This window comes from Blastomyces dermatitidis, assembly GCF_000003525.1.
Source record: "Blastomyces dermatitidis ER-3 genomic scaffold supercont1.11, whole genome shotgun sequence".
NCBI lineage: Eukaryota > Fungi > Ascomycota > Eurotiomycetes > Onygenales > Ajellomycetaceae > Blastomyces > Blastomyces dermatitidis.
In genome coordinates this window covers 873343-895029 of record NW_025544784.1, presented here as the reverse complement: position 1 = coordinate 895029, position 21687 = coordinate 873343, and the positions used below count along the sequence as shown (strand labels likewise).

The 21687-nt window shown below is 47.6% G+C and overlaps 7 protein-coding genes across 7 annotated transcripts; 5 read left to right on the top strand and 2 right to left on the bottom strand.

Annotated features, from left to right (window-relative positions):
* Position 1: 1 nt before the first annotated feature.
* On the bottom strand, positions 2 to 2600 carry BDCG_08433 (Sas10/Utp3 family protein). The gene is made up of 2 exons (XM_045424212.1): positions 2305 to 2600; positions 2 to 2234 (listed from the first exon to the last, which is right to left on the bottom strand). The coding sequence occupies exons 1-2, from the start codon at positions 2489 to 2491 to the stop codon at positions 403 to 405; spliced, it is 2019 nt and encodes a 672-aa protein (XP_045272978.1). The 5' UTR covers positions 2492 to 2600; the 3' UTR covers positions 2 to 402.
* A 496-nt stretch (positions 2601 to 3096) lies between these two features.
* Positions 3097 to 4447, top strand: BDCG_08432 (oxidoreductase; the record flags this gene model as incomplete). The annotated part of the gene is made up of 3 exons (XM_045424211.1): positions 3097 to 3267; positions 3350 to 3481; positions 3569 to 4447. The coding sequence occupies 3 exons, from the start codon at positions 3097 to 3099 to the stop codon at positions 4445 to 4447; spliced, it is 1182 nt and encodes a 393-aa protein (XP_045272977.1).
* A 524-nt stretch (positions 4448 to 4971) lies between these two features.
* Positions 4972 to 6262, top strand: BDCG_08431 (uncharacterized protein; the record flags this gene model as incomplete). The annotated part of the gene is made up of 3 exons (XM_045424210.1): positions 4972 to 5469; positions 5623 to 5801; positions 5995 to 6262. The coding sequence occupies 3 exons, from the start codon at positions 4972 to 4974 to the stop codon at positions 6260 to 6262; spliced, it is 945 nt and encodes a 314-aa protein (XP_045272976.1).
* A 1305-nt stretch (positions 6263 to 7567) lies between these two features.
* On the bottom strand, positions 7568 to 10996 carry BDCG_08429 (50S ribosomal protein L6e). The gene is made up of 3 exons (XM_045424208.1): positions 10682 to 10996; positions 10108 to 10443; positions 7568 to 9979 (listed from the first exon to the last, which is right to left on the bottom strand). Exons 1-3 carry the CDS (start codon positions 10805 to 10807, stop codon positions 9827 to 9829), a joined length of 615 nt encoding a protein of 204 aa, XP_045272974.1. The 5' UTR covers positions 10808 to 10996; the 3' UTR covers positions 7568 to 9826.
* BDCG_08430 (sterol desaturase) lies at positions 7680 to 10618 on the top strand. Its single transcript, XM_045424209.1, has 2 exons — positions 7680 to 8418; positions 8556 to 10618. The coding sequence occupies exons 1-2, from the start codon at positions 7936 to 7938 to the stop codon at positions 9075 to 9077; spliced, it is 1005 nt and encodes a 334-aa protein (XP_045272975.1). The 5' UTR covers positions 7680 to 7935; the 3' UTR covers positions 9078 to 10618.
* A 209-nt stretch (positions 10997 to 11205) lies between the features above and the next one.
* Positions 11206 to 13188, top strand: BDCG_08428 (uncharacterized protein; the record flags this gene model as incomplete). Its single annotated transcript, XM_045424207.1, has 3 exons — positions 11206 to 11256; positions 11383 to 11969; positions 12219 to 13188. 3 exons carry the CDS (start codon positions 11206 to 11208, stop codon positions 12781 to 12783), a joined length of 1203 nt encoding a protein of 400 aa, XP_045272973.1. The 3' UTR covers positions 12784 to 13188.
* Positions 13189 to 13295: 107 nt separating this feature from the next.
* Positions 13296 to 21562, top strand: BDCG_08427 (calcium channel subunit Cch1). Its single transcript, XM_045424206.1, has 6 exons — positions 13296 to 15828; positions 15909 to 18254; positions 18325 to 18991; positions 19053 to 19819; positions 19875 to 20191; positions 20263 to 21562. Exons 1-6 carry the CDS (start codon positions 14038 to 14040, stop codon positions 20915 to 20917), a joined length of 6543 nt encoding a protein of 2180 aa, XP_045272972.1. The 5' UTR covers positions 13296 to 14037; the 3' UTR covers positions 20918 to 21562.
* The last annotated feature ends 125 nt before the right edge of the window (positions 21563 to 21687 follow it).

Here is a 21687-nt window from a genome sequence, read left to right as displayed (position 1 = left end):
TTTTCCCGAGACGGTATGCAGAGTGTCATCCCTTTTGCAGCCAGTGCGTATGAACGTTTCCTCATATTCCAGTTACCCTCATGTGCTCATCATAATCAGTTGTTGGTGAACTTATCATTTAGATCAGTGATATAACTTAGAGTTATGTATTTCTATCTAGCGCTAGAGTTACGAAACAGATATAAAGATACCACATATTAAAGGGTATATCAAGTCAAAACCTTAGCAGATAAGCATCCCCCAACCTCATCATACTCGAAACTTGGTAGCATATTGTTTATTTATGCAGTATAAACAGCGTAGGGAAGCCCAACGCAATCCAACAACGCCATTCCCGCATCTAATACGGAGTGCATAAGAAACCCATCCCATCATCGATTTTACATGAATACAATAAATAATTTATAACTTCACACTCTTAACCAAATTAGTCTTGATCCCAGTAAGCTCGCCGCCATACCCACCACGGCCTTCACCACCTTTATAAACCTGTCGAATACTCCCCAACTTCTTCTTCTTCTCCTCATACTTCTTCTTCTTTTTAACTCTCGGATTCCGCACATCTTTACTCCGCTTCGGCGTCAGGCCCTTATTCTTCGCGATGGCATATGTAATGGCCCGTTTCCCATCTTCCCCAATAGTCTCCTCGAACTCAACGCGGGCCCCCTTCCCTTCGCGCGCAGCCGCAGCATGCGCGTCAGCAAGTTTCTTCTTATCCGCTTTCTTCTGCTTCGACAGTGCCGCGACCATGTCATAGTAATCGTCCGAATCCGAACCTGCGCCACCATTACCGCTCTTGTCGCCTCGCACCTCCCTCGCGAGCCGATGATCATCCTCGTCGCTATCTCCGCCAAGCGCGTGGAGATCGTCCGCAGTCCGCTGGCCTCTTTTCTCAGCCTGGGCGTCTAGACGGGCTTGGCGATCCTTTAGTCTCTCGCGGTATGGCAGGTCTGTATCGCCGCCCGCATCACGGCCAGCAGCGTCACGCTTGTTGGCTTTCTGGGCGATTTGGGAGGTATAGAAACGGAGACTCTTTTTCTTCTTGGCTTTTTCTTCCGCTTCGAGGGCGTCGAGAGGTGTCTCGTCGCCGAAGTCTGAGTCGGCGTCCTTTGGTGTGGGTTTTTTAGCTTGCTTAGTTGTTCTTTGGGTTGTTCGGGAATTAAGTAAATTAGAAAGGTCTGCAAGCTCAGCCTCAGTCTGGAGTAGTTTCTCATTGCGCTTCTTTTCTGAGAGGGCCTTGGCGTCTTCTGCAGCTTTTTGGGCTTTCGTTTTCTTCGTTTTGGTCACCCGTTTAGGTTCGACGGGCGTTTTACTTATTTCTGTGACTTTGTTTGCTGGTTTCGATATTTTGTCGTCATCAGTGCTGTGATATGGCTCTATTTCAGAATCCTTGATTTCTTGCACACCCTTTGCCTCCTCCCATTGCTTCTTGCAGTTGATCAGAGTCTCCATGATTGGATGTTCTCTTAGCTCTACAGGCGACATTGCGAGGCGTGCTTCCCCATTTCTTGAAGGAGATGTTAAGAGAAAGAAGTACATGCTGATTGCACCGAGATAGGCGGAGAGTGCACGAAATTTAACCACTGGTAACGGAACATAGTCGTTATCGGTTCCAGATGAATAACCTGCACCATTCGCAAGATTATCTGCATTCTGCATGGCAGCAGCAAGTTCCTCATGCACGCATTGAAGTGAGAGAAAGTCTTTCGACAGCGGCTCGAATTCAGGGTATCGTTGTTTCAAGATCTTGCGCCGTTCGTCGACACTTATATCATCTGTCACCTGAAGTTCAGGCAAAACTTCTGTAACGACATTGTTCCCTTCCTTTTGGCCACGCTGGCCGTCTTTGCCCGATGTAACCCATTCGCTTTCGTCGAATCCAAAATCTGCCTCGTTCATAGCCTGTAGGCGTTGTTGTTGGATCTTTTTGGCTTCAGCTTCCTCTTCGAATGCATCTGCCTCTGTTTCGATAACGTCTGCATCGTAATAGTCTTTCCTTGACGAACCCCATCCTTTCATGCCCTCATCCTCTTCCTCCCCCCTTCCCTCTCCCTCCTCATCATCACCCATCGGACTGGTAGCATTGCGGAGACGTAGCGTCGGTTTCTTGAGTGTGGATTGCCGGGCATCCTCCTCCTCCTCATCATAATCAACGTCATCGTCAAAATCTTCGCCGTCTATAGATTCAGATAGATACCCAAGTACTTCTTCGTCGGAGGGTTGGAAAATCTCCTCTATAGTCACGGTGTTAATAACTAGAATTGAATCAGGAGTGAAAAGAAGGATTAAAATATAAATATTTACCTTGCTCTGCTAATTTACGCCTCCGTTTCGCCTCGGGGGCTTCTTCTAAGAGAATGCGATCCCGACCCTGTTCAAACTCATCCTCCGAGTCGGTGAACGTAGCATCCGCTGCAAACCTGGAGGTTTGGTCTGGTGGAGCACTCTGCTTTGCGGACGAGAGCTTGCTGGCTTTTCTTTTCTTGCCCATTGTCACGATAGATAGCCTGGAAAACGACTAGTAGATATGTGTTTGAAATGAACTGCTAAAGCAAGCGGCTGCTGGAGTTGTCCGCCTTTCTGCAGATTTTCCTCTTCCGCTCTAAGAAAAAAAGTTCCTCGGAATGTCTTGGCGTGATCGATGACCAACGCCTAGGCTCTATTGGGACAGGTACCCGCGCGTCTGGGCAGTTCCACTCTATTGGTCTTGTGAGGTCACGTCTCGTCTCTGGTGCGGATATTGTTCCAAAAAGTTTCCTTCAGGGCTGACAGCGGTAAGAGGAAAGCCCTCTCTATGCCAATTGCGTTACGCTATTATTTAAATGCTTGAATTGTTCTCCTAAGAGAAAAGAACATAACTGGGGGGAAAAGTGCTGAGCTACGAGGGCACACACAACACACTCTACACATGGTCTAGAGTTATCCAATGAATGAATGATAGGTGTGTATTACCTATGATATATATATACAATATTTTGCTCGGTATATAGTTAGTTGACAGCTCCTGCTTTGCTATTGCAGGGAAAAATAGGCAGACACCTACACATTTAACGTGGAAAGAACCACCGCAGCCTAGACACCCATTGCTCCTCCGCCATGCAGGATTTCCGCGCCACGTTAACATCCTTTCTCAGAGGGGACTCTGACTTGTCGTTGTCAACTCCCCAGCTAGTCGCTGCAGTCACTCTTTTGATATCATTCCTATACTTAGCCGTCAGCATGCTAAACTACTTCAAGACCACTAACCAGTTCGTAGTAGCGGGGAGGGTATGTATTGGGGATCCCGTTTAGTTTAAGCCCCTTGTTTTTCATTTGTTCCGGGTAGCTGATAGCTGATGGCACGTAATAGATGGCCGTTGTCACAGGTGGTTCGGATGGTATGGGCAAAAGTGTCGCTCTGGAATTGGCCAGAAAAGGGGCTAGTGTCACCATCGTCGGCCGCGATGTGGGCAAACTCAACGCCGTCTATGAAGCTATGAAGGTACACTTGCCCCTGCTTGACATTTTGTTTGTATTTACCAATAGAGGGTGTTAGACTTAATACTGACGAAAGAAAAACAATGTTCAGACATGCGCCCCCCATATGTGCGGCCAGAAATTCCATTGGATCAAAGCCGATTTGATCGACCCCAAAGAATCCGAACGTGTCATGGCCGAAGTTACCGAGTTTAACGGCGGAGTGTATCCTGATATTGTCTGGTGTTGCGTTGGGCAGTGCATACCCGGGTTCTTTCTCCATACCTCTCCCGAGACCTTGAAAGCGCAGATGGACACAAATTATTTCACCTCAGCTTTTACCGCACAGGCTATTATGAAGCTATGGCTAGCTCCTGCTGCTTCTGGCCAAGCTCCGGAGAAGACACCCCGTCGCCATCTCATCTTTACCAGTTCCACAGCATGCTTTGTCCCGGTCGCTGGGTATGCGCCATATGCGCCAGCGAAAGCAGCATTACGCGCTCTCGCAGATGCCTTGACCTCTGAGATCGAGGTTTATAACGGCTCCCGGAGGAATCCGTCCCTTAACGCCCCTGCTGCGGACGTGAGAACCCACGTTATTTTCCCGATGGGAATTTTGACTCCTGGGTTTGCCCAAGAACAGAAACTGAAGCCTGCCCTGACGAAACATCTTGAAGAGGCCGACAAGCCACAGACGCCTGACGAAGTTGCTGCAATTGCTATCAGGGGGCTCGAAAGAGGCCAATACATGGTTACGACTATGCTGGTAGGCACGATGATGAAGGCAAGTGCAATGGGGGGTAGTTATAGAAACAGCATTGTTCGTGACACTCTTACCAGTTGGATGAGCTCTCTTGTCTTCCTTCAGGTTATCCCAGACTTGAAAGCCAGGGCTCATCGGTGGGGGCGAGTCAACGGCATTCCCAAGGAAGGGGAAGATAACACTGTGGCACCCCAACCGGTGACGGACGACTGCATGGGGGAAGAATAATGGTGATATCTCTCGATGTGCTTTCCCTATTAATAACCTCCTCGTTCCCTATATTAGATACACCATTTCCTAGGCGTCAATAAACAACCCTATGTTTCTCTATTAACTTCTTCCATAACGTTCTCCGTGAAATGGGATTCTGGAATATAGAATAGATCATATCTATTCCACTTGATATTTTTTCTCATATTTGGATGCCAAGCCATTTTCCATAATTCGAGTTTAATACCTGTTAAATATCCGTGTATTTCAACCACATGGATGAGGTTCACGTGTTCTTGGTTGCCAAAAAGGGGTGTGATATGGATGAGGCTCAAAGGGGAAAGAAAGAAGAGCATTCACGCCCATCGTCGTCATCTCCTCTCCCGACATCATTCCCACCTTGCAAGCCAGCCTACTTCAACTTCATCCTCATCTCTTGCGCTGGACGGATTTCGAAAATCCTAGTAAGCACAAACATTGACTTCCAAATTACGTATACTGCACCTTGCTCCCATTAACTACCTACGTGCCGCCACAAGAAAATGAAGCCACTCGTTATCCTGCACTTCCTCGCCCTTACCGCCTGGGCCTTGAAGCCCCTCGCCCCTAGGGACCATGGGGACCAAACAGTCATCGTAGTTAACAAGTTAGCCCCAGACACCCACAGCTACGGCTACAGCGGCACTAACCCTGTCGATGGATGCTGGGAGAGCCTCGACTGCTCCCTGACCCAAATCGAAGCAATGTCCATGGCGAGCCGACTCGAGTTCATCAAGTATCTGAGCACCTGGCGCCTGGACGCGTTGCACTCCATGGACCAATTCCGCGCGTTTGAAGGGGTCATTGCCTTCTTCATGAGGAAGGATATCGGTGGCACGGGCACGTGGTTGTCGCTTGTACATGCTGCGTGCATCGAGGCGTTGCAGAGGGGTGCGGCTATCTCGCTGGGCTTGTCGAGTAATACCGGTGGGAATCCGGCAAGTGAGAAGTGGGCGGATTATTTTTATCAGAGGAGGACGGGGAGGCTTACGGATAGAGGTGTATGATTGTTCCCCCCCCTTTATTTCCCCCCTCTTCCCATGCTTTATATTTGGACAACTCCGTTTTCGTGTGGTTTTGATATATCGATCGAAAGAAAGTTGAAATAAAGATGGCTGACGATGGTCTCTCCCCCCCCGGGGAGTTGTGAGCAGGCCCACGATTTATCCTGGGCTGTGGCAGAACAAGCTGCCGTTGACTACGGCATGCGCCGCGCAGACTCATCGCTGCAGATCGAAAAGCCCTCCGGCCGCGTGCTACGCTGGATGCAGTTCACGCGCGTATACAGAACAGCCATGCAGTATCGCCGTACGATCTTGTGGCTTATGAGGATGTATGTTCCCTTGCTTACCGTATTTGGCAGCTTAAATTATTTCTCTTCCCTTCCCGTACCCCTTTTTCCTTTCCACTCGCGCTCTCCCCTTAAATCGAACAAGGGACAGAGAATCAAGGAACTCGTCATCAGAAAGGTAAAAGACACAAGTTACTAACTGGTCTACCACCATCCTCTCAAACATTGTATACAGGGGATTCACATGGTCTAGCCCCTCCATACCCATGGCCGTGGAAGCTTTCATAGATTGGGTCACGGACGTGACAGACGCAACCTCTACTGGCTTCCTAGCCGATGTGGCTTGGACCCTTTCTGCGCTGGGGCTATCCCAGCACGGAGAAGACCCCGCCGCTGACAGTGAAGTGATGTTGAAGATTGTCACAGAGTTTTGGGAGGTTTTCCAATTGAGGAATACCGGTGGTGGTAATGGGGAGCAGGGAGGCATTTCACAGCGAAGATAGATCAAGTATCTCCTTATACGGGGGCTCTGTGTGAGGATGGAGCTAAGCGTGGGGTTGTGTGCATTGATGCGGTGTCATTGGTGAAATGGTTGGAAGTGGAAACATCGTGTCCTGTTTACATGTTTACAGAATATAGTTTAGTATATCGGTGAGTGATATTCGGTGGATGATGCAGCATGAAGATGTTGCAAATCAAGAGATTTTTATTTTTCTTATCAGTGAGCTCGGAATCGTTTTTCGAAACAGGTCTCTAATTTGTAAATCTCATTCTTCAGCGGGCAGGTGGATTCAAATTCAGGGGCAGTTTGGGCGGCGGACATGATATTAAGCTTTGCCGCTAAGACGCTAACTAGTTTACGAATCCATATGTATTGTGTAACTCACTCTCCAGAGAAGGGTGTTGTTGCACACAAAACACCAATAATAATAGCTAGTTATCTTATCAGTACGTTAATACCTCCATACCCCGCAATGAATCATTGACGGCCTAGCAAAATCGAGCGCATGATAAATTTGGCCATATAAACATAGATAGCACTTGTTACATGCATACTTGAGAAGAAGAGCAGGGAAATATTACTAGTACAGAGATCACTGAATTGCCCCCAACTGGACTGCCTTACCTTAAAAGGAGGGGGGTGATTTTCTCGGCAAAATAATTTCGATATGATATGATACAAGCATACGTGTATAGTATATGTACTCACCCCAAGGCGCTTAGCGAACACTTCAGCTCTGAGGAAACATTATTATACACTGATAATTTACTCAGCATATCAAAAGCTCAGGCAAGGTAGAGAGAGAACCGATCCACCTTCAGTGAGTCTTCTCCAAGGCTTATCAGCGCTACTCTGTGGTTGCAGGTAAAAAGAGGGAGATGAGCTCTTGGACAAAGCAAGTAATTCGTTGAATATCAGCTTTTTACAAAAGCTTCACTCTTGCCTTTTTCCCCTGGAAAATAGATAGGTAGGTATTCAAAGCTGCACTGTTTGGAGTAAACACTGTGTGAGGGCTGTTTGTGGGTTTGTAATTCATACTGAATTACTTTTTTTCTTGTTTTTGGAGTGTGTCTTAATACACATAGTTATACAATATAAAATGAGATAAAAAAAAATGGCATGTCCTACTCCAGCCCTAGCCCAGCCCGACCTACAGAGACATATGTATTAGGCTACTTTTAATTAAACTGGAGCTGGTGTATTCACGCACAACAGGCACTAACCCCCTTAAAACTCTGATTAAGAGAGGAAATGAAAATACTTTATGCTGGGAACAGAGTTACACTTAGTGATAGGATCCTCTGTATATATTCAGAAATCAGCACAGCTTCATTCAACAGAGCAGACAGAATAATAAATCATTATCAAAGTATATCAGATTTGTATCATTGTTTTGAACTGCCAAGACTGACAGACAATGTTGATCCTCCTAGTTAACTACACTAGTAACTAAGCCAAGCACTTGAAATAAATAAGCAGGAATGACATCGAGGCCAAAATAAATAATCTTGGAATCCACCAGCCACATTCACAAAACAAACGCGCGACAATTAAAAAAAGCCAGAAATCTTCCTCCAATTGCCTTTAGAATATATTATATAATTTGAAAAATATGCATAGTTATGTGTAAAATTTTATCATTATATTCGTTTTGTACCTTAAAAAACTCCGAAAATGTTGGACCTCCTCCTCTCCATCCCGGTGCTCTCCTACCTCCTCATCCCCGCCATGTCCTCCTACAACACAAGCCTCAACATCATCTTCTTCTACATCACATGGATCACGCTGGTCCTGTCAAGCCCCCCGTTAAAGGTTGAAATTGTAGGAACGTGTGCTGTCCGCCTATTACTATATCTAGTTCCGTCCGCGCTGTTTTTCCTCTTCAATTTGCTATTTCCGTCTGCTGCGGGAGTGATAAAGGCGCAAGGTATCCAGGACCTCCCGGCGGCAAAGAAGGGGAAGAGGTGCTGGAAACGAGCGCTGAAGGTTGCGGGTTGGGCGGTGTTTAATCTGTTAATGAGCATTTTTCTGCAGGGGCTTGTGGAGGCGGTACTAACGAAAGTGCTCCGAGTGAAGAGCGCGATAAGGGTGGCGGCGAGGCTGCCTTTGCCGTGGGATGTTCTGAAGGACTTGGCGTTGGGGCTTGTAGGGAGAGAGGTACGGAGTATATATGAGACTAATAAATACCTGATTCCCCTTAGAGATAATCAGGCCCAAGAGTCAAGTACTTGGGGGAAACCAAGACCAAAGGAAACATGGAACTAATCGCTTGAAATGGTGCTAATAACAAATAGGTCCTCCAATACGTCATACACCGATACATCCTCCACTCTCCATCAGCCTACGTCGCAAAGTGCCATGACGAATGGTACCACTCGCTCCGTAGCCCTGACCCACTAACAGCGCATTACGACCATCCCCTCGCCTACCTCCTCTACCGCTTCATACCCGCATTCCTCCCCGCCGCCACCCTCCGCTTCCACCTGCTCACCTACCTCATCTTCCTCGCTTTCATTTCCCTCGAAGAAACCTTCTCTCACTCCGGCTACAGCATCATGCCCACCAGTTTCTTCATTGGCGGCGTCGCTCGCAGGGCCGATCTCCACCTCCTGAGCAAAGGCCGTGGCAACTACGGGTCGTGGGGGGCCGTGGACTGGATATGCGGGACTACGGTGGGCCACACTGGGTCTCAGGGTGAGGGAGACGACGAAGAGCATGAAGTCGATATCGAGGACGTTCTTGATGTGGCGCTTGAGGAGCCGAAGCGGAAGGTTAGGGGGCTACGAAATCGGGGCCGAGGCCCGGTGGATTCGTAATTGAGGTATTTTCTTTTCTTTTTGTCTTTTTGCCTTTTCCTGTGCATGCGAGGGTGGGAAGATGTACTATCAGGGATGTTTAAACGTCATTGCGTTCGAGATATTTTGTTTTCCGGTGAGAAGTTCAGGGAGTACATTTATCTATGTGAATTTTGGCCGCGGACGCAAAATATCAGGAGTGTTGATTCCGGGGGCTGGGCTTTGTCGATGTCGATGTGTACGTATATACCTCTCCGGTTTTTGGATATGGGAACGGAGGTAATCTGGGAAATGCGAGAACCTGCGAATATGATAGTTAATGAGATAACATGCTAAACTAAACAAGCAAAAGGGAATCAGTCCTCCCAGTAGCAAAAAAATCACGGAGCTTCGAGGGAAAAGGTATTGTATTGCAAGCGGCGGGTACTAAAGAATGCCTTTGCAGAATTAAAAGGAGGGGCTCATCAAAACGGAATAAAGGGATTTTTCGATGAAAAACCACCAAATTAATAGTGGGAAAGAATCGCCATGGCCATGGTGATTGTACATTATCTCATTGAAAAGAAGAACCTTCGTGGAAAGTTTTGGTGTATATTTTCATATTTTTTTCCCTTCTTTTGTTTCTCCGAAAGAGCAAAATGATTTTTCCCCCAATGTTTAAAAAAAAAAAGCCCGCGCAAGACAAGACGTAAATGGATTAGAAAAAGAAAAAAAAACCCGCTCCCGATTTCTTTCTATTTCAATTTTCCCCCATTCGACAACCAGCCAGTTTACCACTTCATTTCGTGTGGCTTGTCACCGTTCCGCAGACTGAAACTGGAGGAGAGGTAGCTGGCAAGGAACTGCTCCTTTTTGATGGTGGCCAAAAGGGGTTGGTCTACGGCTTTTTGGTCGTTGGCACGGGCGGAAACAACCTTCTTCTTCTGTTTCAATCGTGAAATATATTAGCAACCAATACATCCGCGCATACCCGCACAATAACATGCCGATGAGGAGAAAAAAAAAATTCGGCCATGGCGAAAAAGGGGTAGATCCCAACACAGACACGTACCTCGGGCTTCTCTCCCTGCTTGAAGAAAGCTTCCTCTCCCTTCTTCTCCGCCTTCTTCTCCCGGGTGAAGTAGTCGGATTCGGAGGCCTTTTCCAAAACCTTGTCGTCAATGCCCTTGAGATCGACCTTTACGCTTGTGGCAATGACGTATCTGGCGTTTACTCTCCGGAGAGGAACGCCATTTAGTTTGAAGGGACCGGTAACGAGGAGGACACCCTGGGGGAGGTGCTTGAGGAGGACGACACGCTTGCCGCGGAAACGACCAGCGAGGAGGATGAGGATGGTGCCGGGTTGAAGACTGGGCCGCGGCTTAGCGGGGTGGATTGTCTTGCGGACCTGTTTTTGATATCCATTTTGTCAGTTTTGTCCGAACTGTGAAAAGGCTTTGAGATTGAAATTTTTGATGTGCGCGAGATCGCGAAATTGTGCGTGTGTGTATCGATCAAAAGGCCTATCAAATCCCTTCATACACAATCTGCGGATATTGAAGCAATGCTTCCCAACAACCCCACTAATTTCCCGGGCAGATGAATATTCTGGTAGCAGTAGTAAAGGCGATAAAAGGGATACTGACTTTCTTCGGCTGGCATTCATCCTCAGTGGGATACCACTTCTGTGCCTTTTGGGCGGGGATGGTCCTCTCGCCCTTTCCAAACTTCTTCGTCTGGCCAACAGACTTTGAGTCCAAAGTCGCCGACATATTGGCTATTGTGACGAAGATGTGGGAAAGAAGAAAATTGGAGGTCGGAGGAGGTCCAAGTTGTCGACGGTCGGTGGGTGTTGTCAGGGTCGTTCGTCGTCTGGCTTACGGGTGGCCGTGGTGTATGTATAGACGTGGTGTTTTTGTGGGATCCCTTGCCCTACCGATTAGCCGAATGCGCTAGTGCCAATCCGGAGCTGGAGTGTCTGGGCCAAACCACCTGACTCGGAACCTTTTCCAAGGTCACTTATCAAGCATCATCAACACAACATCAAAAACCGACGTCAGTAGCATCGCCCTCGCAGGTAGCTGCTCCGTCTCAACCCTGCAACCGTCTCTGCATACACAGTAGTAGTATCTTTGATTCCTGGTTCCCCACGAAAACACATCTAGTAGCCATGTCGATAGCACCTATCATCACATTCAAAGCAGGCCTCTGCGAGCTTGATGTAAGTCGCTTCATCATCTGTCTAGCTTATTCAAACTTCTCTTCAATAGCCGTTCGACTTTAAGACCTTAACCATGATGTACATCGCCTGAGGTATAAATATCTGACAGCCTACTACCCAATATAGGCCTCCGTTTCTCCCCCTAGAGTAAAACCACAGCCAGCTCCAGGGTACATTTACCTGTACTCAGAAGATGACCTGGTACATTTTTGTTGGCGTCGACGCTCTGCTTCGCTCGATGAACCCGAGTTAGATCTTGTCATGGTCCCATCCGATGGCACTTTCACCCCCTACAAACGCACCAGCGCGGAAAACCCCTCCAACACCGACAGACCTACCAATGGAAGAGTATATGCTTTGAAATTCTCTTCCAGCTCGCAAAGACACCTGTTCTGGCTACAATCAAAAAGCCAACATTCAAACGGCAACCCGGCTTGGTTTAGCGCAAGGGATCTAGAACTAGGACGGATCGTGAACGCTTTGCTGCAAGGCGAGGACATCGATGTTCGTCATGCCATTGCTAACATTCCCGGGGATAATGATGGTGGCAACGGGGGTGACGATGATGAAACCATGGAGGATGTTGAAGGCGCAGACCACAACCCAATCCATCGAGCAGGTGGCAGCGGCGGCGCGGGACCGGGAGCTACTGGAGGAGATATACGTGAAGAAGGCCAAGAGTCGAGGGAGGGCGGAGCGGACGGTGGAAGAGCGTAGGTACAACTTTCCGCAATTATGATCGGACATGTTTACAAAACACAAGAAACAAAACGGACAAGCAAAAAACAAATGGAGTGGTTCATGCTGTGCACAATGCGATCCATACCATTATGTAATTACGCAGATGTCATTTTCATGGCTAAAGCAGCAAAATTTAAACATTATATCTCGATCTCTTTACCTTCCTGCAACTTCGCTGTTGTGGTATATATGTTTGTTCGGGCGCTAACTACCATGAAAAGCGCTACTGCGTCGTCAGATCCATCCTCGGTTATCCAAAACCTCCTCAGGTCCCTCCAGCAGCAAGGAAACCAACAGTCAGGGCCAGAAGCAGCCGAAGACCCATTCACAACACTCTCAGAGCTACTTCCCCCATCTTCAACGCTTCCGTTCATTGAATCAGCGGACTCCGAAACGGTCGACCATCTCCTTAGCTTTCTTCCTACGTCCCTCTTACTTCTTGCGCAATCGAACCTTGAAATACCCAGTAATATGGAGCCGGACTCTGGACCCGTAAAAGACGCATTGCAGGCTTTGACTCTCGAACAAAAACGAGATATACTTAAGAGGGTTCTACGATCGCCGCAATTTACACAGAGCCTTGGTAGCCTTACTGTGGCATTGCGCGATGGTGGGCTACCCAGTATCAGTGATGCGCTGAAGATCCCAGTGGAAAACGACGGTTTTATGCGTCGTGGTGGGGTCCCGCTTGGAGGAGGAGATGCTGTTCGCGCATTTCTGGAAGGCGTCAAGAGATATGTTGAAGAGAAGGAGCAGGATTGCCAAGACAAGATGGAGACAGATTAGGGATCTATGAAGCTAGCGATATCTTAGGAATTTTTAATACATCTAAATGATACAGCACGCTACTTCTCACCTCCTCATACAGATCTTGTCTCACAAAAAGGAGAGAAACGATTGCGATCCTAATGTTGCCTGCTACCGAAATTTCCCGGGAACCACGTTTCAGGAATCGTCAGGGCTACTGGCTTGTGGAGGCACTCTGCACAAGACTGATTAATGTAATCCACAAGTGAGCAAGTCACACAAGCAAGTGAGCCACTTCATCATCTTATATCTTTACATTCAATTATTATTACAGCTATAGAAAATGAGTATAATCACATTATGAATTATTTTCTCTATATCGTGAGCATGTATGAGCAGTATATTTTAATAGTATCATATATACGGAGTACTATATCAAAAAATATATCTTTCTACACTATAACACTGCTAATGAGAACCATGGATAAACTACAAGAATATTACGTGGATCCCCGTTTCCCGCTAGACGGCCCGTCAGCGCCGCTACGGAGTACAGCCTTCAGGAGTTGTGTAAAGCCACAGTCAGATCTGCCATGTCTGTCTAGCCCGAGAAACTGCGAATATTTGCACTACTGCGTATGCCAGCCCAACAGTTGAACCACACCAGTTAACCTTGGCGCTGCAGAGTCCAGCAAGAAGCTTGTGACGCCGTATTCGAGATACATTATTGTTGTTACCCCTGGCTTGCGCTTGACACTTATATTACTGTGGATACGCTGTAATGCGGTCTCGGAGCTCCGCGCCAACTTGTTCGTTCAGCTGTGTATGAATTATTACAGAGGTACCGTATTATTGCATGGACCTTGGACCTGAACCCTCATAAACTCGCCGGCCCCATTCTCACGGAGCTGCCAACAGACGACAATCCAGGAGAATATCATGAGGCAAGACTAAACGAATAATACGTCAATGAGAATTCTATCGTGCCGTTAATTAGGAACAAGAGTACCGCTCCTCCTCCTCCTCCTCGCCGCAAGATACAAGCCGCCGATAGACACGCCCACTAATAGATACCACGTTGGTTGATATCGTCCCTCCCCCACATAACTGTGCTCGAGCGTTGCTTTTCGTGAACGGAACAACTTGCGTTTCTGCTCATTTTGCGCGCAGAGGCAGTGGCGGCACACTGCGACAGTATATATATCCAGATTGAGCTGTTTATTGGGGTCTTCTATGTTGTTGCGTCGTTTGCATTTTGAGATGTCCGCCTTCCGATAGCCAACGCCAATCAGCATGGCGTCGCCGAACAACAACAACAACAACGACAACAATAACAACGACAACGGCTACGACCCGCGGAATTATGGACCCGGGCCTTCTCCCGTTGACCAGTCGATCCCCTTGCAAGACCTCTCAAGACCTCCGGATATTGCGACAGCAGGTGTACCAGACCGGCGACGCAGAAGAACTAGCAGCAGCAGCAGCACTGCAGGTCGCGAGGGATTTCCTGTCCGGAGAACGTCGATAATAGGGCGCAGGGGTATTGGGAGGAGATATGAACGGATAGCGGAGGATTCCCCAAGTCCGCGCGAGCGGAGTGGGATGGATACTTTTCATACGGTCAATTTGTCCAGCGATCATCTGCACCATAATTCCCCCATATCCCTTGCCGATGGAGGCCAAGAGTTCTCTGCTGGCGCCCATCACAGTTTTCAGGAAGCTATAGGCTCTGTTGGATTGAGCTTTGATGGACCAGCAACGATACATTTCTCGGGTCGGGATTCAGGTCCACAGCGCTCTTACCAAGCACATGTGAGGCACTCCGATGACTCGACTCCGTTCCCCTATATGGGCAGCCAGACCCCCATTGACGAGGAAAATTACATGTCGCCTATTGATACGAACGAAAATGACACAACGCCTCTTACGGACCGGAGGTATCAACAACCCATTGATGGTGCCTCCATTTCACATGGCCAGCGACATGACAGGCCGAGCGTGCATTTCGCAAGCGAGCGGACGGCCGTTGGGCCGCATCTAGTCGATGACCTACCACACTCGGAAGAAGGGAATAGTAGGATGCGGAGTGGCTCCGGCGGTCGGAATCGACCAGGTCGCCGGTCGCGGCAGCTTGCGCCAGCTCCCAATTCTGCGTTGTCAAGAGCTGGCTCGATGATGAGAATGATGTCGCAGCGTGTGGTTAATATCAGTAATGAACCGGAGATTGTGGACCAGACGCTTCGGCACAAATCGTCGCTTAAGCAGGCTCGCCTTGAAGCTCCACCGTCACTACCCGCAATGACAGAGTATGCTCATGACATATCAACGCCGGGTTTAGACGATGGTTACCCACCAGAAAAGCGCCCGTCGCTTTTCTCTAAACTGCGAGACCCAGATGCCTACCAAACGGAGGAAAACCCGCTCAAGGGCAATTCGTTGGGTATCTTTTCTCCGAACAGTAAACTGCGGAGAGGGTTGCTGGAAATCCTCATCCACCCTGCGGTAGAACCGATAATTCTCATCCTCATTATCATCCAGACCATACTTCTAGCTATTGAATCTTCGGTATACAAAGGCGAACGGGGGAGTCGTTGGGGCACTCCTGCTTTCGACTACGCGTTCCTCGTTCTTTTTCTCATATATACACTCGAGATCAGCGCGAGGATCATTGTATCTGGACTTATGTTCAACGCCGATGAATATAGTACTTTGGATCGATCGTTGGGTTTAAGAAAAGCTTTGGTCGCAAAAGGGAAGGATCTCTTGATGCCACAGCGAGGGTTATCCACAAGGAAATCCGGCAACCCGACCGAACCTCAAATATCCGTACTAAGGTCGTTCACGGGTGCTCAAAATACCGCAGACCGATCCGGGCATTCTAGTTCCCTGCAGCGATATCGTCTTGCGCGGCGTGCGTTTTTCCGTCATTCCTTCACCAGGATAGATTTCCTTGCTGTTGTATCATATTGGATATCGTTTGTGTTATCAAACCTATCTCTCGAGTCGCAACACCATCTTTACGTATTTCGAATGCTGAGCTGCCTTCGCATTTTGAGGCTTTTGGGTCTCACCAGTGGTACTTCCGTAGGTTTTACATCTTTCAAATGTGTTTTATTATATATACAAACTACGGCCTCAGCTCATGTTCTATTTAAAATTTCTAGGTCATCTTCCGAAGTTTGAAAAAAGCCGCCCCTCTACTCGTCCATGTTGCTTTTCTCATTAGCTTTTTCTGGCTCCTGTTTGCCATTGTCGGCGTCCAAAGCTTCAAGTCCAGCATGCGCCGGACTTGCGTCTGGGTTGATCCTGAGAACCAAAGCAACTTCACACTGAATGCTGCGCCCGATAACGTCCAATTCTGTGGAGGGTATCGTGAGCTTGGCACTGGTGCGAGCAAGCCTTGGGTTTTGCCTGATGGGACAGCCGGCGCGGCCGCCCCGAAGGGTTACCTCTGCCCTGAGGGCTCTCTCTGTGTACAAGGCAGCAATCCATATGGTGGAACTATCAGCTTTGACGATGTTGCTCATTCCCTGCAGCTCGTTTTCGTAGTAATGAGCTCGAACACTTTTACCGACATCCTTTACTATATGACCGACACTGACTACCTTGCCGCTGCTTTGTTTTTCGTCTTCGGATTCATAGTCCTGAGTTTGTGGCTTGTCAACTTGTTAGTTGCTGTCATCACCTCGTCATTCCAAGTTATTCGGGAAGAAAGCAAGCGCAGCGCGTTTACCAGCGAGCATATAGACGAGAGAGAGTTCGAGGACGATACTCCTCGCAAACTACGTGGACTGAAACTTTTATACGATCGAACATACTGGCTATGGATTGCTGTGATTACCTTCGGTCTTGTGGTTCAGGGTCTCAGGAGCTCTTCCATGGGGCCTCACCGGCGAAAACTTATCGACAGGACGGAAATACTCGTCACCATTATTCTTGCCGCTGAAATATTCCTACGATTTGCGTCAGACTGGAGGAACTTCTTTAAAGGTGCCCGTAACTGGGTCGATTTGGCGCTCGCGATAATTACCTGCATCATTATAATACCGCCAATACGCTATTCCGGCCGCACGTATGCTGCGCTATCAATATTCCAGGTATTGCGTATATATCGCATCGTTCTTGCATTTTCCGTGATGAGCGATTTGATCAAGACGGTTTTCAAAAACGTAGTTGGTTTACTCAATCTCATCATATTCGTGTTTCTCATTACCTTTTTGGCGTCAATATTCGCCGTTCAGTTATTTCGGGGCCAGATACCTTCAGAGGATATAGGAGGCAACGAGATTCAAATTACTTTTTTCGACATCTACAACTCGTTTCTAGGAATGTATCAAATACTCTCCAGCGAGAACTGGACGGCTATATTATATTCGGCGGTCGAATCTACCTATCCGTGGAATACAGCTTGGATCTCGGCAATATTCGTCATCATGTGGTTCATTCTGGCTAACTTTGTGGTCTTAAACATGTTCATTGCTGTCATCCAGGAGAGTTTCGATGTGTCTGAGGATGAGAAGCGAATTCAGCAGGTGAAGGCGTTTCTACAGCAGAAGCAGCTTAGTGGGTCTTCTCAGGGCAATCTTTCGCTGTCAACTATATTCAGACTTGGTCGCAATTCTCGATTCCGAGACCCGCTCGATCATGGGCCTGCGGCGCTTGAAATGTTACTGAAGGATGCTGTCGTAAACGAGTTTCTCGATGAGCAACCACGATCACCACCTGCAGACATCCAACCAACGGAAATTCAACCCGGTCATCCTGAACATAAAAACGGCGTTACGAACTTTTTCAGCTCATTTAAAAACCGAATTATGAACCGAGAGCCTAATCCCTTTTATTCAAAACTGAAGTTTTCCAAAGTTTATGACGATTCGGATCCAACTGCGATGGCTAAGGAAGTTCTTTCTGCGTCCGAACAGCGGAAGCGAGCTCAACGCCAATATCTCCAAAAATATCCTAATTATAATGTATCATTGTATATCTTCAAGCCCACGAATCCACTACGACGATTCTGCCAGCGCATCGTTGGACCGGGTCGAGGGAGCAGTCGTATCGAAGGAATAGATCCATACAAGCCAGTATGGTATACATTTTCAGCGTTCATTTATGCCGCGATTGTCGCTATGGTCTTGCTTGCTTGCATTGCCACGCCCCTTTATCAGCGCAATTACCTCCAAACCCATAAACCTGGTCTCAGTAACTGGTTCGTTTGGACGGATCTGGCTTTTGCAATTATTTTCACGATCGAGGCAGTGATCAAAGTTATTGCAGATGGCTTCTTTTGGACGCCAAATGCTTACTTTCGAGGCTCTTGGGGCTTCATTGATGGAATCGTGCTGATTACGCTTTGGATTAATGTCGTATCGGCAATATTTAACGCTACTGCTACATCGCGTGTTGTGGGTGCGTTCAAAGCTCTGCGAGCTTTGAGGTTGCTAAATGTCAGTGACAGCGCGAGAGAAACGTTCCATGCTGTGATTATATTGGGTGGGTGGAAGGTTATTTCTGTAAGTTACACATTTTCCACTCCTACGTTTTCTTTCTTATTTGGTTCGATGCTTATAGAAGGGTTTGTAGGCGGCATTCGTCTCAATGAGTTTCCTCGTCCCATTCGCCATCTACGGCTTGAATCTTTTTAACGGACAGTTCAAATCATGTAACGATGATGACTTTGGGTACAGCTCACTAGACCACTGTGTTGGTGAATATATGAGCTCCCCATATGCATGGGATGTTCTTGCACCACGGGTAGTTTCGAATCCGTATTTCAGCTTCGACAACTTCGGCGAATCACTCTTCATTCTTTTCCAAATTGTGTCCCAGGAAGGCTGGACGGGTGTCCTATGGGAGGCGATGGCAATAACTGGAGTAAATCAACAACCTGTGCCCCTCGCATCTCAAGAAAATGGACTCTTCTTTGTCGTGTTCAACTTGCTCGGCGCCGTCTTCGTGCTGACACTGTTTGTTTCAGTCTTTATGCGAAACTACACTGAACAGACAGGGGTGGCATTTTTGACCGCAGAGCAACGGTCTTGGCTCGAACTACGCAAACATCTACGACAAATATCCCCCTCCAAGCGATCCATTGACAAGGATAGCAGTAAAATCAAATCGTGGTGTTACAAAATTGCGGTCAAAAAGCATGGACGCTGGTCAAGGTTTATTACTGGACTTCTGTTATGCCATCTACTTCTCCTGGTTCTTGAGTTCTATCCTGAATCTGTCTGGTGGGACAGAACTCGAGGTAAGGCTTCCCTTCCTTTCCGCAGTATCACTCAGGAGCCGCCCGCTCATATATGTTACAGATATTCTATTCTTGATTTTCACAATGTTCTATATCGCCAACATTTTCATTCGTGTTGTCGGCTTAACCTGGCAGCGATTCAGCAGAAGTTCTTGGGATCTATACTCGATCATCTCGGTATCTGGTACTTTCGTCACGACAATGCTCTCGGTGGTCCGATACGAGAATATCGTCTTCACACGGCTCCATAAACTATTTCTTGTCTCTATAGCTTTGCTGATGATACCTCGGAACAACCAGCTCGATCAGTTATTCAAAACTGCTGCTGCTAGTCTGACGGCTATTGGCAACCTTCTGGCGACTTGGTTCGTTCTTTTCCTGGTCTACGCAATTGCCCTCACCCAGATATTTGGCCTTACAAAGTTTGGAGAAGGGGAAACTGGCAGTATCAATTTCCGAGACGTACCGAGGGCCCTTATTCTTCTTTTCCGCACAAGTGTTGGAGAGGGTTGGAACGAAGTAATGGAAGACTTTGCCACGATGGTACCACCTTACTGCACAGCTGATGGTCAATTCTTCGAGAGCGACTGCGGCAGTGCTGGTTGGGCTCGTACCCTGTTTATCTCCTGGAATATCGTTAGCATGTACATTTTTGTATCTCTCTTCGTGTCGCTCATTTTCGAGAGTTTTTCCTATGTCTATCAACGAAGCAGCGGGCTGTATGCGATCAGCAGAGAGGAGATCAGGCGCTTTAAACAGGCCTGGGCTACCTACGATCCTGATGGAACTGGATATATCTCCAAGGAAGCATTTCCAAGGCTATTAGGGGTAAGTCAAGCCAGGTACACATTACTTACCCGCCCCTGTTCTAACAAAATTGTAGGAACTGTCCGGCATATTTGAAATGCGCATCTATGACGGTGACTTTACAGTTGGCCGCATTGTGGAAGACTGCAAAGTCCATCGCAGGGAATCGAATCAAGCGCCATATGTTCGAGCTGTCGATGGAATCGACTTGGACAAGTTGAGACGAAGGATTGATCGCATCCCCGTCCAGCAAATCCGCAGAAAACGCGCTCGAATGAATGCCTTCTATGAAGAAGTTCTCGTCTCGGCAGACCCTGAAAAAGGCATTTCCTTTACTTCTTGCCTCATGATTCTTGCTCACTACAACGTGATCACTGATAGTAAGAGTTTGAGGTAAGTCACCTTCCCTGATCTATGAGTCTTAAATATAGTACTTTCTAACATATATCTCTTTCCCTTTATAGACTCGAAGAATTCCTCCGTCGTCGAGCTCGTCTGCAGCGCGTGGAGGAAGCCGTTAGACGAAGTGTAGTAATTGGGTTTTTCGACACATTGTACTGGTCCCGAAAATTCCGCCGCCGCTTCGAACCCCATCATGACTCTCGCCTAGTCTCCGTACCACAATTCGCCGTTCCAGAAATCTTCGTCGAAGATGGCGAGCACGAGGAGCAACTGCAGCAACAACAGCAAGAACAACAGCAAGAACAACAGCAAGAACAACAGCAACAACGCCAACGCAGCCACTCGCAGCTTTCAGATCCAACCTTCCCTTCTCCCATGCTCTCGCCAGACGCACGAAGTCGCTCCTCCGGCGGTTCGGATGGTCGCGGACACATGCGCAGTCCACCTTCTATCGACACAAATGTCTCGCCAATGTTAAGAGGCACAGGCTCTCCAACACGTGGTAATGAGTGGGTGAGTCGAAGCCCCTCGCTGTCTCCGCGCCAAAGCCGCGCGCTATACGGTTCCACCCCACCTAGTCCGGATGATATTACAAATCATCGACCCGATGATAGCTCCGTCAGCGTGCAAGGGGTGATGGAGTCACTGGACAATTCTGCGTGGGGCGAAAGTATCCGGCGAAGCTTCACGATGCGTCGGCCGCAAGGGCGGGAATAAATCGCCGAAGAAAAAAAGTCCTCCACCATTTTTCTTCATTTCCCCATAATCTACTTGGACCTATTAAGATCCTAGTCATGATCCATCATGCTTTCTGACCTCATTTTTCTTTCCCTTTGCCGTATCTCATTTCGTTCCCTTCCTTGCACCCACATATATATACACCTTATACACACAATACCATTTCTATGCATTTTCCTTTGTTCGCCCCCCTTTTTTTTTTCCGTCTCCTTTTCCTCTAGAATTTTCTCCAGCAGAGTTTGATAAGACAACAATGCTCCTACAGAGATACCGAGATACCACCATATACATGTATACAAACACGATTTTTTATTAGGGAACACATACAGAATAACGATACACATGACAAGTTGGAGAAAGGGCTGGGCCGGCAGCTGTCGTCGAAACGAATTTTGGATTTTAGATATGGGTGATGTCAGTTGATGTGACCGGGCCTCGCCTTGATTTGCATCCTATTCTCTTTACCCTCTTTTTTTTTGTCTTTGCTATTGGTTCTAGTAACGTTTTCTAGATTTCAAAGGAACGAAAAAGTGGCTTTTGAGAAAGGACGTAATTATGCGCATGCAGCCAAGGAAGGATGCTGGATTTTCATGTTTTGTGTTTTTTTTTTTTTTTTTTGATTTTTTGATTTTTTGATTTCGGTGTCTCGGTTGCTTGATAGTTTTGGCCTTCTCATTTTTGTTCTCCTTTTCTTGTTCTTTATTTGTATATTTTTACTTATTTCCTCCCCCTCTTCCCCCCCCCCTTTT

Coding starts and splice junctions, on each gene's coding strand:
- BDCG_08429 (XM_045424208.1), bottom strand. CDS start 10,807: ATGTCGGCGACTTTGGACTCAAAGTCTGTTGGCCAGACGAAGAAGTTT. Junction 10,444..10,681: donor ATGAATGCCAGCCGAAGAAA/GTCAGTATCCCT, acceptor TATCAAAAACAG/GTCCGCAAGACAATCCACCC. Junction 9,980..10,107: donor AGCAGGGAGAGAAGCCCGAG/GTACGTGTCTGT, acceptor CGATTGAAACAG/AAGAAGAAGGTTGTTTCCGC.
- BDCG_08430 (XM_045424209.1), top strand. CDS start 7,936: ATGTTGGACCTCCTCCTCTCCATCCCGGTGCTCTCCTACCTCCTCATC. Junction 8,419..8,555: donor TGGGGCTTGTAGGGAGAGAG/GTACGGAGTATA, acceptor AATAACAAATAG/GTCCTCCAATACGTCATACA.
- BDCG_08433 (XM_045424212.1), bottom strand. CDS start 2,491: ATGGGCAAGAAAAGAAAAGCCAGCAAGCTCTCGTCCGCAAAGCAGAGT. Junction 2,235..2,304: donor GCGTAAATTAGCAGAGCAAG/GTAAATATTTAT, acceptor CCGTGACTATAG/AGGAGATTTTCCAACCCTCC.
- BDCG_08427 (XM_045424206.1), top strand. CDS start 14,038: ATGGCGTCGCCGAACAACAACAACAACAACGACAACAATAACAACGAC. Junction 15,829..15,908: donor GTCTCACCAGTGGTACTTCC/GTAGGTTTTACA, acceptor TAAAATTTCTAG/GTCATCTTCCGAAGTTTGAA. Junction 18,992..19,052: donor CTGGTGGGACAGAACTCGAG/GTAAGGCTTCCC, acceptor TATATGTTACAG/ATATTCTATTCTTGATTTTC.